Consider the following 20,489-nt stretch of genomic DNA (forward strand, 5'->3'; position numbering starts at 1 on the left):
ACCAACTCTTGTACTGTTTTTGTCCTTTATAAAAGAAAATTCCTGAATCAGTAAATCATTGATCATATTCAGAGTTCATTTGTTTCTGAATTTGTCCATTTCTTGAGAAATATATTTTTAACCTCTCTGCCAAATATCTTAGCTCATAAACTGCATCTTTCTTTTAGTCACATTTTAGGAGATGATTCAAAAGATTTAACTTTATCTTTCCATTATATGCACAGATTAAACTGAAAGATTCAGTTATCCTGGGCTGGCAGGCTTCACTTTCTGGGTTTTGCCCAGTTCAGCCAACCCATGCTACTCTAACTGTGGTCCTAGGACGAGCAGGATTAGCATCCCAAGGGGCTTGTCAGAAATGCATAATCTTGGGCCTCACCCTAAACCTGCTGAAGCACACTTTGCATTTTGACAAGCTCTCCAGATGATTGTATGCACATGAAGGTTTGAGAAACACTGTTCTAAGCCCCTTTTATGGCAGAGTCCTAAGTGGTCCAGCTCACACAGTGGCACTACTTCCAGGCTAAACTCCACCTGTGTCTCAAGTCACTTTATTGTCATCTGCCAGAAAATGATTATAATCAATCTAAAGCAGACAATGTATTCAAGATGTTCTTGCTAATTGTGTAATGCACAGACTGCATACTCATGCAGAAGCCCTGCCTTACTGTATATTCTTTCCAACCAAAACAAAGTAATTCCCAGGAATTATTCTATTGCACTATCCATTTTTCCATTATTTCTGAGGACTCTTTATTTATTTAGCTCTTTCAGCCTTAATACAGTAATATGATACCTAATAAGATTATCTTATTTCTAAAGCATAAGACCATATACTTCTTTGACTGTATCATGACATAAATATGTTATTTACCATTTACTAAGCACCTGTAATGGATATTGGAGTAGTTTCTTATTTTAAATTAACTTTTTTCTGATTATGGAATATGTGTAAGATACTGGGACTTAAAAGCATATCTAATACTAAAACCAGAGAATCTCTGTCAACACTGTTTACTTTGTGTGTTATGTATATACACACATAAAATTATATATATATTTATATTATTGAAAATTAACCTTTTCTCAATACACGTTTACAGTAAGGATTTGAACTGGAGCTTAACTGCCTGGTATGGTCTGGATTTGTGTCTCTGCCCAAATCTCATGTGGAATTATAATCCCCAGTGTTGGAGGAGGGGCCTGGTCGGAGGATATGGGGGTGGATTTCCCCCTTGCCATTCTCGTGATACTGAGTTCTCATAAGATCAGGTTGTTTAAAAGTGTGTAGCACCTCCTCTTTCACTCCCTTCCTCCTCCACGTAAGATGTGCCTGCTTCCCCTTCACCTTCGACGGTGATTGTAAGTTTCCTGAGGCCTCCCCAGCCATGCTTCCTGTAGGGCCTGCGGAACTGTAGCCAATTAAACCTCTCTTCTTTTTAAATTACCCAATTTCAGGTATTTCTTTATAGTGGTGCAAGAACAGACTAATACACTGTCCATTTTAGAAAAGATCAATCTTTTCAAAATAATACAAAACGAAAAAATTTTTACCATAATACTTTGATCACAGTACTCAACATTCTGCTCACTAGTGTGTGTTTTTCTCTCAGAGGCACATGCAGTTTGCTCATAAGGATATCAGGAGAGAAAACAAGAAGCCAAACCAGAGCCAAAGCTTCAGATTTGTTGTTGTTGTTGTTGTTGTTTTGCTTTTTTGGCAATTACAGAGAACAGATATTTTAGATGAATATCTTTTTTTTTAATTATACTTTAAGTTCTAGGGAAGAGACATTCCAGGATATTTTCCCCATTAGCTTTTATGCATAGCTCCTTTATGCCTTGTTTTATAGAATAAATTAAGGATGTTCAATTCAAGGTAATAAGCAGGGGACAAGTGTGCTTTCATTTCTCTGTGTATGTTTCTATGTATGTACATATATATACACACAAATGTTTTGTTGTTGTTGTTAAGGGATGGGTTTTCACTATATTGCCCAGGCTGGAGTGCAACGGTTATTCATAGGTGTAATTATCACACATTATAGCCTTGAACTCCTGGCCGTAAGTGATCTTTCTGCTTCATATGATCCTCCTGCCCAGCTTCCCAAGCAGCTGGGACTGCAGGCATGTGCCACGGTGCCTGGCTACACATAAATGTTGAGCATAACTGCTATCACACTGTATATTTTATATACATTTTAGGTGCTGCTTATTTTTTCACTAAACATAAATCCTGAGAGCTTTCCCATATTTTTTATTTTTGAGGACATGATTATTAAGGATGGTATAAACTTCTATCTTAAGTCACGCATCATAATTTATTCTTGGCCAAAACAGTATTTATTTTGAACACATACACTGAGAAGTTGTGAAAGTTTAGAGCAAAAATAGCCATATGTTTCTTTGTTTATTATGTGTATTAGAATGGGCTGTTTCCATGAAGCGCCTCTCCTCATAGAGAGATGGGAAAACCGAGACCAGGGAGGGCACCTGAACTTTCCATTGTGTGCCCTCCCAGCACGCTGGTTTTCTGCATCTTGCTGTGCTTTTCCTTGAGCAGCTAAATGTCACATTTATGAATGTAGTGCTGCATCCATCCTGGGTGTTCTAACCTATGAATGGATGGAGATGAGAGGTGCTGCTAGGGGAGGAGCAGTATTGGACTAGGAGGCTCCAAGACTGGCTTATGTGTAATAGAGCTGCTGCCTAGTTGGGGCATGACCAAGTATTTTTAAAATTTGATCTTCTGTTTAGTAAAAAGCTATGGGTCTCAGAGTTAGAAGAGCCCAATGAGGAGGAGTATGAATGAAAATCTTTCCTTGTTATGTGTGGGGGGTTTAGATCTTATTCCGGTTCAGAGAATGAGGCCTGTGTTTTATTTAAAAGGTACTTCCTTTATTGGATAAGATCTACCAAGCTGTGAGTAGAATCACCACTAAGACTTTGGGAACTTGTCCTCTTTGCCCTTAGTTTTTAGACCTGTAACCCCTTTTAATTTTTTTTTTTGACCTTTTCAGGTGTATTCTATGAGAATTTTGAAGAGGATTTATTGAGGCACAACATATCATCTGCTGCCACATTAACCCCCAAATCTTGTATATTTTATAATTTTCAAAATGTTACTTCTATATTACTATGGAAGCTATTCATTTTTTGTTGTTTTGGGGTAATAGGAGCCAAATATTAAGTTTTAGGCCATGGTTGTATAAAGACACATAATCACAAGTGTAGCCATTCTCATGTATATGGTAATTGTATAAATGTGAAGCTGCATTAGGTGCTTTTGTTATTTTGAATCCAAAACTATGGAATCAAAAATGAGCCCATAGTAAGATTTGAAGGACATGCATTTTTATCCTAAGTAAGTCCCACGTATGGAAGCATATCTTTTGCCAAATATAGAAAAATATAAGAATTTTAGTTTAATTAGATCTTCTGCACAGCAAAAGAAACTACCATCAAAGTGAAGAGGCTACCTACAAAATGGGAGATAATTTTTGCAATCTACTCATCTGACAAAGGGCTAATATCCAGAATCTACAAAGAACTCAAACAAATTTACAAGAAAAAAACAACCCCATCAACAAGTGGGCGAAGGATATGAACAGACACTTCTCAAAAGAAGACATTTATGCAGCCAAAAGACATATGAAAAAATGCTCATCATCACTGGCCATCAGAGAAATGCAAATCAAAACCACAATGAGATACCATCTCACACCAGTTAGAATGGCAATCATTCAAAAGTCAGGAAACAACAGGTGCTGGAGAGGATGTGGAGAAATAGGAACACTTTTACACTGTTGGTGGGACTGTAAACTAGTTCGACCATTGTGGAAGTCAATGTGGCGATTCCTCAAGGATCTAGAACTAGAAATACCATTTGATCCAGCCATCCCATTACTGGGTATATACCCAAAGGATTATAAATCATGCTGCTATAAAGACACATGCACACATATGTTTATTGCAGCACTATTCACAATAGCAAAGAACTGGAACCAACCCAAATGTCCAACAATGATAGACTGGATTAAGAAAATGTGGCACATATACACCATGGAATACTATGCAACCATAAAAAAGGATGAGTTCATGTCCTTTGTAGGGACATGGATGAAGCTGGAAACCATCATTCTCAGCAAACTATCGCAAGGACAAAAAACCAAATACCACATGTTCTCACTCATAGGTGGGGATTGAACAATGAGAACACTTGGATGCAGGGCAGCGAACATCACACGCCGGGGCCTTTCATGGGGTGGGGGGAGACGGGAGGGATAGCATTAGGAGATATACCTTATGTAAATGACGAGTTAATGGGTGCAGCACACCAACATGGCACATGTATACATATGTAACAAACCCGCATGTTGTGCACATGTACCCTAGAACTTAAAGTATAATAAAAAATATATATATTAAAAAAAAGTGTATCTAAAACCTACACCTACATGAAATAGCTAAGTATAGATCATGTGTACAATTTGAATTTAAAAGTTTTTTCCACAAGGAATGTACGTTACTTTCCCACTAGCTATATATAAAAGTTCCTGTTCCTCCATATACATATCAAGATTTTTGATTGCCAGACTTAATTTTACCGAACTAATGAGTGTAAAATAATATCTTATTATAATAAATAATCTATTACTAGTGAGGTTTAGAATCTTTTTCATTGATTTACTTGCCAATCATAATTCCACTAAAATGTTCACTGTCTGTTTTTTTCAAATTGCCTATTTGTTCTTATGGAATTATAAAAATTCTTCACATATTCTGTATAACAACACTGTACCAATTCTATGTCTTGTGAACATCTTCTCCTAGCATATGATTTGTTTTTTTTTTCATTTTCTTTCCGTGTTCTTGATTTTAATGAAATCAAATTTATTGATCTTTTACTTTTTATATGGTTAAAAATTTTAGTTATGTTTAAGAAATTATCTCCTACACCAAAATCATGAAGAGATTGTGTTCTATTTTATAAGTCTAAAGTTATGCCTTTCACATTTATGTCTTTTGTGCACCCGTAATTGATTTTTATGTATGGTGTAAAGTAGAAATTCAGTTTCAAAAAAAAAAAAAGAATTTTAGAACACACCACAGGACATTGAATAAAGGCCCATAAAAGATGATCCTGAATAAATGGGCTTCAATGAACATGGCTCTGGCTAATGACTCATTTCCAGCCTCCTACTTTAAACAAAGCAAACCTGGAGAGGTTACACACAAGGTTTAGTTTAGTACTAGTATGACCTTTGTGGAGAGTCCTCCATCAAGGAAAATGATCAGCTTAATTCTTCCCATGTTGTTAGGATTGTTGGCAGCATAGCAAACCTGGGGATGAGCAGCTCTGGAAAATATTTGACTAGTAAGCCCTTTCCTTGTAGGAAGCAGGGGGAAATTATAAATATGGTAGAGAGTCGTTAAAGCCTCAGATGTTCTTCAAATCCTTATCAAAGGACAACTTCATCAACAAAAATCTTGCCACTTGAGTCTGTTACCATGCCTCCTAGTACACAGTACTCTTTTTTCTTTTTTTTGTAAGTAAAACTGTTCTCACACTCTCTGCTAACAGAAACCCCAAAGCACATAACACCTCACTTACCTGTAAAAGTGGTTAAATTCACAACCAGTTTTACTGAACTGAAGTAAATAACACTTGGAGAGTCAATTAGGAAAGGGGAACTGCTGTGTTCAACACTATTGCTCAGATTCTAAAGAGATCAGGCCTAAACCAAGAGCTTCACACCTTTGACTCTCAGAGCTTTGGGAACAGCTTTGGACCATGCTGGCTTCTCATCATTGTACCTTGTCAGCATCCCTCTTTTAAAAGCACTGGGCATTGTATCTACTGAGCAGAAATGGTGGAGATTAATTTTCTGTCTCTATCAATGTGTTTATACTTGCAAATAAGTTATTCTGTTAAAAATGTTCTTCTATGGGTCAGGCGCGGTGGCTCATGCCTGTAATCCCAACACTTTGAGAGGTCAAGGAGGGTGGATCACCTGAGGTCAGGAGTTTGAGACCAGCCTGGCCAACATGGTGAAACCCCGTCTCTACTAAAAATACAACAAATTAGCTGGGCTTGGTGGTGGGCACCTATAATCCCGGCTACTTGGGAGGCTGAGACAGGAGAATCACTTGAACTCTGGAGGTGGAGGTTACAGTGAGCCGAGATCGCACCATTGCACTCCAGCCTGGGCAACAAGAGTGAAACTCCATCTCAAAAAAAAAAAAAAAAAAAGTTCTATATCTAAGTTGAGCATATTTGAGAAGTCTAATAGTCTCCTTTATACTTCTCTATTTCTCCCCTGTTAGCTGTGTTCAGTAGCCAAAGAGTCCAGGCAATCAAGCAGACTTCAAAACATGCTAACAAAATCACATTCAATTAAATGGGAGAATAATTTCTTTGTTATTGAAATTGAAATCTTTGAAATGGGAGAATAATTTCAAAGATTTCTTTGTACCTGAGAGGAAAGCCTGGAGGGCTGTTTCTACCACAGCAATACTTTTTATTTTTATTTTTTATTTTTATTTATTTATTTATTTTTTAGATGGAATCTCACTCTGTCACCCAGGCTGGAGTGCAGTGGCGCAATCTCGGCTCACTGGAACCTCTGCCTCCCAGGTTCAAGAAATTCTCATGCCTCAGTCCCCCAAGTAGCTGAGATTACAAGTGTTCACCACCCTGCCCAGCTAATTTTTGTATTTTTAGTAGAGATAGGGTTTCACCATGTTGGCCAGGCTAGTCTCAAACCCCTGACCTCAAGTGATCCACCCACCTCAGCCTCCCAAAGTGCTGGGATTACAGGCGTGAGCCACTGCACCCAGCCAGCAATACTTTTTAAAAACTCCTACCACTAAGATCATTTGACTGAATTTTTTTGTATAAATTTAAGGGGTACAAGTACAATTTTGTTACATGGCTATAGTGTGTAATGATGACTGGGCTTTTAGTGTATCCATCACTTAAATAACGTTTGTTATACGCACTGAGTAATTTCACATCAGCCACCCCCTTTCACTTCTCCACTTTTCCAAGTCCCCTTTGTCTATCATTCCATACTCTATGTCCCTGGGTACAGATTATTTAGCTTCCACTTATTAGTGAGAACATGCAGGAATTTTCTTTCTGCTTCTGAGTTGTTTCACTTAAGATAACGGCCTGCAGTTCCATCCACCTTGCTACAAAAGATACAATTTTATTTTTTATGGCTCAGTAGTATTCCATGGTATATGAATTTTGAGAGCATTTGAAAAAACTTCCATGGTTATGAACCAAGTCCTTCAAACACACACCGAGGTACGTCTACCTTAGGTCTTCACACTGAAGCCTTGCTCTCAAAGACTGTGGGAGAAACAAACCTCTAGGCAAATTATAATGAGTTCCCAAGAGGCATTCTTAAAGGTAAAGGGAAGTTGGTGGTTTGGGTGTGACATCTGCTGCTGCTGATCCTGGATATCTTTTCCACTAAGCCCATCCTCTTTAACCTAGGATGTCTCATTTTACAACACCTGTACTTTATATGCTGTGATCATTCATCCAGAAATTATGCAAGCTCTTCAGTCCCTAGGTTACTTAATAAATAGAGTGGTATGCTTTACTCCTGTGGTCCGCAAATTCAATGCAGCATTTTCATAACTATTACCGGCCCCTAGTATCGGAAAGAGAATCAGCATAGTGTTTTGTGTGTGTGTGTGATACATACTTTGGAATTATGCCTTAGGCAGTTCTTCCAGTAAAGGAACTTTTTATGGGTTGTTTAAAAATATTTTGATAACCACGGGCAAATTAATTAATCCCATTATAACTCAGTCTGTTTTTCTTTAAAAGAGAGATAATAAAGTATATTTTGGACCCTAAATATAGGTAATATGTCTAGCATGGCAATCAGTGTGTATGTGTTGGGAGGCATGTGTAGCTATTATTGTTATTGGTACATAAAAATGATAGCTATCAGTATATCACTATTATCATAATTCATAAATTCTTCAGCTTAGTGGCTTGATTTTCTCAATTTCTTCACTGTTATAGTCTGTTATGAAATTTGTCATTGAGATTTCAAAAGGAATGTTTTATAATCATTTTGTTAAAATATATGTTTATATATAATATTTTTTGTTATACTTTAAGTTCTGGGATACATGTGAAGAACGTGCAGGTTTGTTACATAGGTATACACGTGCCATGGTGGTTTGCTGCACCCATCAACTCATCATCTACATTAGGTATTTCTCCTAATGCTACCCCTCCTCTACCCCCCAACCCCTGACAGGCCCCAGTGTGTGATATTCCCCTCCCTGTGTCAACTCTCACTTATATGTGAGAACGTGTGGTGTTTGGTTTTCTGTTCCTGTGTTAGTTTGCTGAGAATGATGGTTTCCAGCTTCATCCATGTCCCTGCAAAGGACATGAACTCATCCTTTTTTATGGCTACATAGTATTCCATGGTGTATATGTACCACATTTTCTTTATCCAGTCTGTCATTGATGGGCATTTGGGTTGGTTTCAAGTCTCTGCTGTGAACAGTGCTGCAATAAACATATGTCTGCATGTGTCTTTATAGTAGAATGATTTATAATCCTTTGAGTATATACCCAGTAATGGGATTGCTGGGTCAAATGTTATTTCTGGTTCTAGATCCTTGAGGAATCGCCACACTGTCTTCCACAATGGTTGAACTAATTTACACTCCCACCAACAGTGTAAAAGCATCCCTATTTCTCCACATCCTCTCCAGGATCTGTTGTTTCCTGACTTTCTAATGATTGTCATTCTAACTGGCATGAGATGGTATCTCATTGTGGTTTTGATTTTCATTTATCTAATGACCAGTGATGATGAGCGTTGTTTCATGTGTTTGTTGGCCACATAAATGTTTTCTTTGGAGAAGTATCTGTTCATATCCTTTGCCCACTTTTTGATGGGGTTGTTTATAGATAATATTTTTAATGATAAAAGGTTAAATTTGGGGGATTTGAAAATGTTGAATTTTCTAATCTCATTTTTGGTTTCGGTTTTTTGCTTGTTACAGATTATATTAACTGTTACAAACCTAGACCCGAATTCGATGTCCCATAGGCAACTTTTACTCAGCATTTCCAAGAATGAACATATTATTCTCCCTCCTTGCTCACTTCCTCTCTTCTTCCCATCCTTCCTTCCTTTTTTAATCTCATCCCTTCCACATCATGTACTGATTATCTCCTATTGCCAGGTACTATCTTAGGGAATGGATGTGCAATCAAGAATTAGTTACAATCGTTGCCCTCATGCACCTTTATAAACTAGGAAGATACATTAAACAAATGAATTACAGAAAGAATTATTTCCAAGGAGAGCTGATGAGTGCAACAAAGGAAAGTTCAGCATTCAATGAGAGTAAATAATATGCAAATAAGATGGAAACCTAACTCAGTCTGAGGGATGCTGGAGAGAGTCATGAATGCCTGCCCTCAGCTGAGACATGCAGGATGAGGCAGGGAATGACCACTGTGTCTTGTTAGCATTTCTCTTTTAAAAGCACTAGGCATTGTGCCTACTGAGCAGACACAGTGGAGATTAATTTTATGAGTCTCTAGTGGTGTGTCTATACTTGCAAAAAAGTTATTCCATTGTAAAGCATTCTTTTATTTTGTGCATATTTGAGAAGCCTAATAGTCTTCTCCTTTGTGGTTCTCTTGTTCACCCCCATTAGCTGTGTTCAGTATCCGAAGAGTCAAGGCAATCGAGCAGACTTCGAAATGTCTTCTGCAGACTTATGCATCCTTTTCTTTTTGCTGTTTCATTTCAAGTACAATCATCCTCCAGGTCACCCAGGCTTAAAATCTTACATTATGTTTGACACTATATTCCCTTTTGCCTCAACAAATAACAGGTTGCCCAGTTTTCTTGATTCATATCTTCTTTCCTGTATCCCCATGAATGAATGAATTATCCCTCTCACCATATTAGTTACATCCTTCTTTGCCTTTGCCCTATAGCTTTATTTTTCCTTTCATCCAAGAAATATTTCCTGAGCACTTTCTGTGTGCCAGGACACTGCTAGTGCCAATGTCACAGAAGTGAATGAGAAAACCCATGGTTGTCACGGAGCCTGCAGCCTACCAGAGGGAAGACACGATTAACAAGTAGGGATAGTGTGCTAAGCCACAGGGGAGGCATGTTCTTCCTAGAGGAAGGGATATTTGGGCTGAGGCTTGAAGGGGTGAACAGGAGAAAGCCAGGTACAAGTGAGACGGGGGTTGTGCAAGGAACATCCAGCCAGAAGAGTCAGCAAATGCAAGGACCGCAGGGATCAGGTTGGTGGAAGTCATGATGTTGTAGAGATCAGCTAGCTCCAAGTGTGAAGACTCTTGCTAACCATCTTAAATAATTTTGACTTTTTCCTAAGAGTACTGAGAGCCACTGAAAGGTTCTAAGCAGGGAAGTGAGGTGATGAGAAAGATCCCATCAGTTGCCATTTGGGAACTGAAATGACAGACACTGGAATAAGAAATAGGAAAACGTTCGGCGGGGAAGATGAACTTGGTTTTTCTTTTTCTCTTCCAACTAGTTCCTCTTGCCTTCAATCTCTCCCCTTTCCATAGCCCAACCTATGCTCTTCCGTGCTGTAGCCGGATGGATTCCCTGGTGCACACGCTGCTAACCTCAACTCAGAGAGCTTTAATGCCATGTACACTGCTCCTGGAATAAAATCTGAATGCACCACCCTATTATTCAAAGCTTACAATGATCTGGCTCCATCTGTTTTAAAGCTTTCTTTACATGATTCCTCTTGTCTTACTGGCTGTAACTATACACTCCACACTCCGGAACTTTCCCACAATATGCTTTTTGTACTGGGCTCCCTCCCTCTTTCGTCTTTGCCTGAATGAACACTTAAGCCTGTTCCTCCTTCCGTTCTTGCTCACTTGTCAGCCCTTCCAGGATAATTTCACTTGTTTCCACTGCCAGTAATTTCCCTTTCCTCCGAAATCCTCATTATAATGCAATTCACAGGGTGATGGCATTCATCACCTCCCCCACACAGTAGAGCCAGTTAGGAGGCAGGATGACATCATTGTTCTTATGAGCATGAACTCTGGAACCAAACTGCCTGGATTCAGATCCTGGCTCTGACAGTTCTAGCTGTGTAGCTCTGAGCACATCACTTAAATTATCTTTGCCCTATTTCCCTTCAGTAAAATCAAAGTCTCGTCTTTCTAAGGTATTGTGAGGATTAAATGAGTAAATGTATGCAAAAATGCTTAATTTAATGTCTAGCATATAGTAAGTGTTGCCTATTTAGTAAATCATATTTATCACTTACATGTAATATTTGCTCTATGAAATTATAACTTTTTTGAAGACCTAATCCACATCTGATGTTTTTTATGGCTTCCAAATCCCTTACTGCCTCACACAGAGTAAATAAATATTGAATATGTCAATTAGGATACTAATGATTAGGAAGCCCGAATCAGTTTTCAAATCGTTTATTTTGAAGGTAACATTTTCCTTTTAAAATTGGCTAAAATAGATCATTGAGCAAATATTTAATATGTATAAACTTTTAGTTTGTAAAGCACACAGAATATACTGAGGAACAGGCCCTTCTTCAATTTTACATTTAATTCAGATTAAATGTAAATTAATTAATTTACATTTAATTAATACATTTTATGCAGTAGAAGAAGCATATAGTGTAATAGTCATAGTAGGAATTCAAAAGAAGGGGTGGCTGGGTTGATCAGAAAACAATTTGTTGAGATGATGAGATGTAATTGTGCTGCAATGAGAATGGTAATTTTTAGAACAAAGCATAAATAAATCAACTCTCCTAATAATATTAGCCAATACTTATTGAATACTCATTGTACCGGGCACTGTGTTTGACTGCTTACCACACACTATTATGTTTAAGCTTCGATATATTTCCAAGATGAAGTATTTTGTTGCTGCGCCCATTTTACAAATGGGACAACTGAAGTATAGCAACGCAATATTAAATAAACGGTGGAAGCCCCACAACTAAGAAAGAGTAGACCCAGAATTGGAACCGAGGGAGACTGGATTCAAAGCCTGTACTCTCTCCTACCACCAGCATTGCCTGTGGCACATGCAAACTAAGAGTTATAGTCCACTATTTGCTGAAATATTTTTAATAACACATTTTATTTAGTTTACTAGAATTTCATATTATTCTTAAACTTATACCTCCACCATGGATGCTGAAAAATATTGTTATTTCATGTATTTCTGGCCAACCCAATCTTTCACTTATACTAACCAGTCCTGAACTTCATCTGTGAAATAAAAAGTTTGAAGATGTATCAGTAGTTCCCAGACAGCTCAAAAGTAAGTATTTTTAAGTAAAAATTATGCAGACTTCTATATTACAGTTGTTCACCTTTGCTCATTCATTACCTAGAGAAAGCATGGTGGATAATGAAAAGCTTTACTGATAGGATTTTGCAGTTCCCAAGAATCCACTGTTTCAGAAGAATTTCTATGGCCATCTCTAGTGGAAATATTTGAGATTTTACATATTCCAGACTTGAGACCCCTGTATGTGTAGTCTCTGATCTGTCATTCTCTCTTCCATGAGGAGCACATATGCTCCCCACATACCTCAATCTTCTGTCAAGGTTTCTCCATTTGTCTTCCCCCCTCTAAGTTTTTCCTCCCCTTTTTAGCTTCAAGTCCTTAGTAAACAATAAAACTTGCTTTGCAGAACTCTTTATTCCTATTGAACTACTATGCAAAGAAATATGTCTGAAATACACGAGCTCAAACTTGGAATGCAAATTTGTACAATTTTAACTTGTTTTGTGAAAATAGTAAAAACAGGTTTTTACTTTTTTTTTCCTGAATCTAGACATTTTTCTGGTAGATTAAATCCTGAAGGAAAATATTTATCGGTATCTTCACACAGACCTAGTAAATTGGAAAACTAAGGACCAAATTCTGTGTATGTGAAATAATAAAGTTGAATATTTTTGCTTGACTTCAGGAGCGCGCAAAACAACATTAGCTCCTGTTCACACCTATTTTTACCTTTCTTTAATTTCTCCTTAACAGTTTTGTCCATATTTTCTCCACTCCTTGAGAACTTAATGTCTTTATGTAGTAGAAATACTTGAGAAATGCCAGGAGAGTTTAGGTAATTCATTCTTGGCACTGCTAGAGAGAGGGGCTGTATTTGTAAAATATCAGCAAGAAAATGTCAGTACCTACCCCATGGCCCCCAGCAATATGCACATCTCTGGCAGGGAAAAACAAAAGTCATACTCAGGGTTTTGGCAGTGGGCATATTTTCTGTTATGACCTTGCTTTTAGCAGAAATAGTTCAGGCCAGCTGCTCCAGCGAAGATTGAGAGTCTGTGCTCTTCAATAGTATTAATCCTTTAGCACTGCAAGGTTTCTTAGGCAGGGTCAAACCAATTCTTATTCTACAAGGAGTCACTCAAAACTGTACAGTAGCATATGAAGAGTGGTGGAGTGTCTTGCACGTTATCTGTTCACTCTCCCCTGGAATTGGCCACTCGTTTCTTTGTGGTCCCACTGAAATTGTAGAAATATTTATCACAGTACCTATGTTACTTGAATGCAATTTCCTATTTCCATGTCTCTTTTCCCCCTCTTCTTGGCCTTTGTATCTTGTATCAGCAGCACCTAGCACCATGCCTGGCTCAGGGTAAATGCTTAATATTTGTTGAACAAAAACTCTGGAGTGAGAAAGTATGGAATTAGTGAGGTAATTGAGCCAAGTACTAAATATGGAGTGGTAGATTGTTTGCAAGATGCAGTACACAGCAATCTCAGGGCTGTTTCAGATGGGGGAAAGGGATTGCCAGAAGTGTGGAGGTGGGAACAAACGGCTCTGCGGGGAGAATGGCAATGGGACTATCCTTGCTTGTTCATTTTGGACAATAAGGAGAGGTAAGTTTGGACATACACCAAAGACTTAGAGACAGTTGATAGAAACTCCTAAAAGTTAGATTTTTTTTAAATTATACTTTAAGTTTTAGGGTACATGTGCATAACATGCAGGTTTGTTACATATGTATACATGTGCCACGTTGGTGTGCTGCACCCATTAACTCGTCATTTAACATTAGGTATATCTGCTAATGCTATCCCTCCCCCCAAAGTTAGAAAATTTTAAGAATTTAGATTTGATAAGCAGTAGGGAGACTGTGTATTTCTTTGGTCCGGACAATAAATGGTCAAAATAGAATTTTAAAGAAGTATTCAGATGAGTGTATGCTTATATCAAAATTCTTATGTATGAAACATCAGGCTATGAGATATTGACTTGGGTCTGTGGGTCATCAGTTGATCCTGAAGGTCTCTTTCTGTTTTCATCCCACAGGTTGTTATTTTGTACTTTGAGCCAAGCACATTTCGCTGTATTCTCCTAAGATGGGTCCGTCTTCTCGGTTTTGCTACTGTTTACGGAACTGTCACTCTCAAACTTCACAGGTATATATATTTTATTCATCGTCATTCTCATTGAAAGATCAAACTGATCATCTTGGCACATAATTGTTAGCTGGGCTGACCACTTAAATGGCGCAGTTTCAAGAATTTAGATAGCAAGGTACTATATATTTTTCACTTTCAAGGTGTGACATCTTTTGGATTCTTCAGGGAAATATTTAATACAACTGAATTGTTTGAACAAGATGCTTCAATAAAATGTGTCATTGGTTATGGAAAGGGTTAGTTCCTAATAAAGCTTAAAATATGAAACAGTATTTACTAGTTCAGAGCAGGAATACAAAGGTAATACAGCTGAAAAAAGGTTGCATATCCAGAGTGACCATAGAATCCCATACAGGAACACACTTATTTGACAAAAACTACTGTCCGCCATTCCCAAGTTCCATGCCCCAAGGTAATCCTGCTGATATTCAATGGGTGAAGTTCAGAAAATAGTGCTTTTGGCTTTTCTCCTAAACCAGTGTGCTTCAGTGATTATCAGCCTTGGAAAATGGAGAATGCTGTAAGTTCCCTAATACTTAGTTCTAAACCACCTAAATATTGGGGTGCGGCGGGGGAAGCAACAAAATAAACTACCTATCTACAAAGGCTAGGAATGGCTGGAAATTATTCCAGGGCTTTCCCTTGCCTCCTTTTTCCAAGTTTAAAGAAAGTCTCAATTAAGAGGAATTAAGTGGTGCCAAAGAGCATAGGAGATAAACAATAAAGTTTCCCTGCAGGGTAAAACTGTATCCCTATAAAGAAAACCCTTTGTACTGATCAGCTTTAAAGCTGTTTCGACAACCATGGTAAGCCATTCGTATGTTCATGCTAGTCTAGCCAAACATGTTTCTGAATAAAAATCTCCTAATGTGGGTCATGTCTACCACGTAAGAAATTTTATTTTCATTTTTTCTCTTTTGGTACTTAATTACTGAGAATGCTCTAGATTATCCTTTTATCTTTTTGGGAAAAAGAGTGAATTTGTTTGACTCTCAAGATTCCCTTCTTATATATGTGGTAAAGTACAAAGGATATTGGATTAGGTTTCAAGAGATCCTATTTAAATCCCAATTTAGCCTCTAACTCTAATAAATTATAGGCTTCTGTTTCCTACAAAAGGAGAGATTAGACCAGTCTCTAATGTTCTCCCTGACTCTCACTGTATGCTATCCATATCACAGCACACTTCCCTCCGGCATCCTTCTTCAACTACCTTCCAGGTTTCCATTTCTTATATGATAGCTGTTTTCCAGCTGGTGCTCACCAAAGAAAATGAGAAATCAATGACAGCCCATGTGGACAATAAGCCTTCTAGAAACCCTGAAAGAATAGATGCCCTGTTGAGACTTGAAGATGAACTCTGTCCCTGTTAGTCTAGCACTTAGTGTCTAGTGGGTCCTCTATTATAATACTTATGGTGCCTTACAGTTTTCTTATTTAATTGTCTTCACTTTCATTTACTTTCTCCTTGTAGTGAGAATTATACCATTATTGAATCCCCAGCACTCAGCACAAATGACTGACCCATGGGACATGTTTAATACCTATGAGTAGATGAGTGAATGAATGAAAAATGTCAGTGGCAGCCCTGGAAGCTGCTTCCCATCATTCTCTCCACACATAACCCATTCATACTCCCCTGACTCACTGTGGTCTACCTCAGCATGTCTTCAAGTGTCTGGAACACATAACACTGTGGTCTGCGAGAGGATGTTTAGGGGGATGTGAACCCAGTGTTCAGTAGCACTGAATCATTTAATGAGAAAATTACTTCCGTGCAGGTTCTCCTTCAATCCTTCTGATTATTTTCAGGAGAAAGATTAGTTGGGAACTAGTTGGTCTTTAACACTTGCTGAATAGTTGCCAATCTTCCTTTGCAATGAAGAGCAGATCAGGCTTCAGTTTCAGAGCTTTTCACTGCAATGCTGTCTCCATAAGATTCGTTATCTTTTTTTCATTGCATTTATTTTTATAGTTATTTTCTATTTATGGAAAGTGTGACTATCACTACATAGTGATAAAGTAGTGATATAAATCTTCCTTTAAATATTTTAAAACAATAAATATAAAATTGACTTAAAGAAATTATTAGCTGATGCACAGATAGAGCAGAAATCTTGACACTAGTATGCAAATGATTAGAATTTGGGAAACTGTGTTATAACATTATCTCTTTTATTTTAAAAAACGAAATTAAAACTATTTTCCCTCTGGCTTTGTATCTCTAGAAGTCATTGCAGTGAAGAGTTTCTCCACCAAAGGCTTAAATTGAAATTATTGCTAACGTAATGAGCTGAATCATTCTTATCCTCTGTGAACCATATGGCTTTACTATTATATTCTGGTTTTTTTCTCTATATTGCTTAAATTTAACTGATCCCAACATTGTTTACATCTATAAACTGAACAATCAGCATCCCATAGAAATGTGAACAACCTGAAGGAAGGACCAGCTGAACCAGCTTTGTGCTCCCCAGATTTAGTACTGTATTTTTCCCAGATTATGTATTGAGATATTTGTTGAATGAATGAATGGGTGGATGGTTCTAGTAAATGGAGTTGCAAAGGGTGGTTTTGGCAGGTGTCTCCCTAGAGTCAAGAAACATATGGACCTGAAGGAGGGATGTCTAAGCTTTTGTGGTGACATGATAGAGAGGAAAGATGTAAATCCTGACAAATCCAAATTGGAACTTCAATTCTACCATTACTTATTTATACAACAAAGAATAAATTAACATCTGAGAATTAGTTTTCTCATCTGTAAGATGGTTTAATATCTCATCTGTAAAATGGTTTAAAGTTTAATAACTTTAAGATGGTAAAGTTATAGGGACTAAGTATAATTTGAATGTAGGTAAATATGTCAAGTAGGGTTTTTTGGTTGCAAACAAAATGGGTTATGGCTGCACAGAACCAAATGGATTTGGCTGAACAGAAATGGATTATGGCTAAATGAAGCAAAAACGGGATTCATTGGAAGGATGGGGGAGTGTCACCCATTGAAGGGAAAGCTAAAGAACCAGGCTTTGGAAGGAGCTGATCCAGGGTAGCTTGAGGGATCAAAGTAGCCCAAGCTAAGGCATAATGCCTTTTGAATACCATAGCTTCATTTTTATAGGAATTTCACTTTTCATTTCAAGGTTTTAAAAAATTAAAAGTAAACCATACCTCTCTAGGCAGAAAATTCTCAGGAAATTATGAGTACTGATTTATGAAATGACTGTTATAGTCCCTTGAGGATAAGATAGGCAGTAAAGATCTGAGTTTTTGTTTTATTTCAGCCATTTCCCTTCTGACTTAGTGGAATTATTAAATACTTCTTTCTCTTATCACCTGGGTCTCTCATTAAATGACTGTAGTATTTGTAGAATTCCTGTAGCACTGAAAACTTGAAACAAACAGGAAAGAGAAACAGGATCACACTCTGTCACCAGAAATGAAAATAAATACTGTTTTCATTTGATAAATACTATTAGTCTGGGATGAGAACGTAAAGGTTTTGTTCACTTTTACCAAATCTCCCGCTTTTTTCTATGGTGGTCTCTCCCCACATTTGAGAGTCATGTGGCCAAAGACTACTATAATAATCCAAACGAAAATTATAAAAGGGTCCCTTGTTTATTAAGAAACACAATTGCACCAAGTTGGGGTTTGGGGTGAAGTGACCTGTCCCTTTAGAAAGGTGTATTCTGTTTTTTATCACTGTCATTGTTTAGAATCAACAGTATATGGTGATTATAAAAAGACCAGCTTTTAGTTGTCTTTATTATTGCCTTAAATTCTCACAGCCATTTGGAAAAATATCCTCTTGTTGCCTACACCCCCAGGCAGACCACTCACATAGCCCCACCTCACTGGCAAGCCATTGATGCGATGTAATTTATTTGAAGCTGAAACTATTGGAGAGAAAGAAAAGAAAGAAAAGGAAGGAAGGAAGGAGGGAAAGGGAAAGGAAAGGAAGGAAAGGAAAGAAAGAAAAGAGTACAGCTTTTAGCTAGGTCAGTGTGGATCATAAAGGAAAATGGGCTGAAGTAGGCACAAACGATGAAGGTTTATTTACAAAAAGGAACTTCCTTCAGGAACCTTGGATGTGTTTGACTTAGTATATAGTGATGTGGGGCAGATCTAAAAGAACACCTAGCATTCCCATGATATGTGGGTTCACAGAACCCCTGCTAAGCAATTTTCTTTTACAGAAACTTGAGAAGGCAGTATCTCTACGCTCAGAAAAGCCAGGTATATTTTCAGGAGGCAGAGTGAGCAAATGTTTGAAATGAAAGGGGGTGAAAAAAGATTTAAAAACTTAATGCTGAAAGAACATTTTCCTATTTCCTATAATATGGTTTCTGAAGACTCTGGCTTTTCCTTTTTCTAAGGCTAATCAAGAAAAAAAAAAAGACTTTTTTGTGTACTATGTTTCAAATGAATTTTTAAGCAAGCTGGGAAAAGCTATCTTCTGGCTCTGGCCTGGGATTTGTCATTTCATGCATTATTCAGTACTCTTTGCTCTGGGTACAACCCTTAGCTGTTTTCTTCACTGTCCTCATTAGCACCAAATATTTACAGTTTTGGGGAAGGTTTCTATTTTAAATGTTTTAGTTTGTTTCCTAGTAAAGTTTGAAAAGTAACTGGAAGACATTTACATTTATTTATTTTATGTATTCTTATAAGGATACGTAAATGCAGCTTAGCTTGTGACAACCACTAGGTGACAACAGAGAGTTTAAGATGGTGTCTTAGGCAAATGCCTGAAGTGCAGTTATTCGACTTGGTTGATTGCGTGTAGGCTCATCTGCCTCAACAGACCACAGAACAGTGTTGCTTAGCCCTCGTTTATGAAGGCCAAAATATAAATGCCTTTGGCATCCAGAAGATTCCTCTAATAAAAGTTTTCTTCCATTGACCCCACCCAGCACACAGGTGGATGCTGTTTAAGATCCTAAGTCATGACCCCAACGGTTTTAACATGAAGCAATTTCAAAACGATTTTAGCCAGTTTCTCACCTCAGCCAAAATAATACACCAATAAAGCATCCTTTGAACACGTAGCTGTGAACATTGCATTCTGACTAGAAAATGGAAAGAGCTTGCCATGTGAATCCTGGTAATGATACGGATTTCAGGCCCTCCTTTCTGCTGAACTCATGGGGGTTTCTGTCTTTACTGGCTGCCTACTCTGGGATGTAGAGTATCTTTAAGTGGAGAATTACTTATAGCGACATTTCTTAAGAACCACAGGATTCACCAGAAAAAAACGGGACTCATTCTTAAGCTTCTGAGGAAGGTCTCTTTCCCAGTCAATGAGTGTACCATTTGGACAGGAAGCTGAGCAACTTCGAAAGCCAAGGAAAGTCCACTAGCTGCAGAGGTGATTTGGAAAATATCCAAGGCTTACCTCATACACCCACACTTCACATATACCAGTAGAACAGCCAAACATCTTAAAGAAAATTAATGTGCTCCAGATGAACGCTTAGAGGATTAAGGATTGAAATGATCTTTCAGAACTCTCAAACTAGCATTTAAAAACGTTGAAAAAAAAAGTTTTGTAAGTGACTTGACTTGACTTTCTCTTTTCCTGTTTATTAAAGTGCTACCCTAGGCTTTTTGAGATGAAGATTTAAGGTTTCCCTACAGACATTTTTATCATTTTAAATTGTACTTAACAGGAAAGATCAAAAGTCCTTTGGCTGTTAACAAATATAAATTTTCTTCATGATTTTATTAATCGAGGAAGCATTAGTGTGGAATGCACCATAAAGACCCGTGCTGGTGCCCAGACCCATTTGTGTGCTATCTCTATTCTAGCTAAATCTCAGAAACTCTGTGTAGTTACAGGTCTTAGTTTTACAAACCCTGCATATTTGTCATTCTCATCATTCATATGCTTGGAAGCACAGACGGGAGGCCCTTGAAACCCGAGGAATAAGTAGGCAGTGACCTCTCACTTCTTCCTGCATTCATCTTCTCTTCCTTGGCATACTTGCAGTCTGTCTGGAGCTACCCGGA

General features: G+C 37.8%; 1 protein-coding gene across 1 annotated transcript in view; it reads left to right on the forward strand.

Moving 5' to 3' along the window:
• The window catches only part of GPR158 (G protein-coupled receptor 158), a 424,507-nt gene that overhangs the window by 360,871 nt on the left and 43,147 nt on the right, over nucleotides 1–20,489 (forward strand). Inside the window, exon 6 of the mRNA XM_002820608.5 lies at nucleotides 14,368–14,477. Coding sequence (XP_002820654.2) covers nucleotides 14,368–14,477 — 110 coding nt within the window. The remainder of the gene's footprint in view (nucleotides 1–14,367; nucleotides 14,478–20,489) is intronic.

This window comes from Pongo abelii, chromosome 8, assembly GCF_028885655.2.
Source record: "Pongo abelii isolate AG06213 chromosome 8, NHGRI_mPonAbe1-v2.0_pri, whole genome shotgun sequence".
Taxonomy (NCBI): domain Eukaryota; kingdom Metazoa; phylum Chordata; class Mammalia; order Primates; family Hominidae; genus Pongo; species Pongo abelii.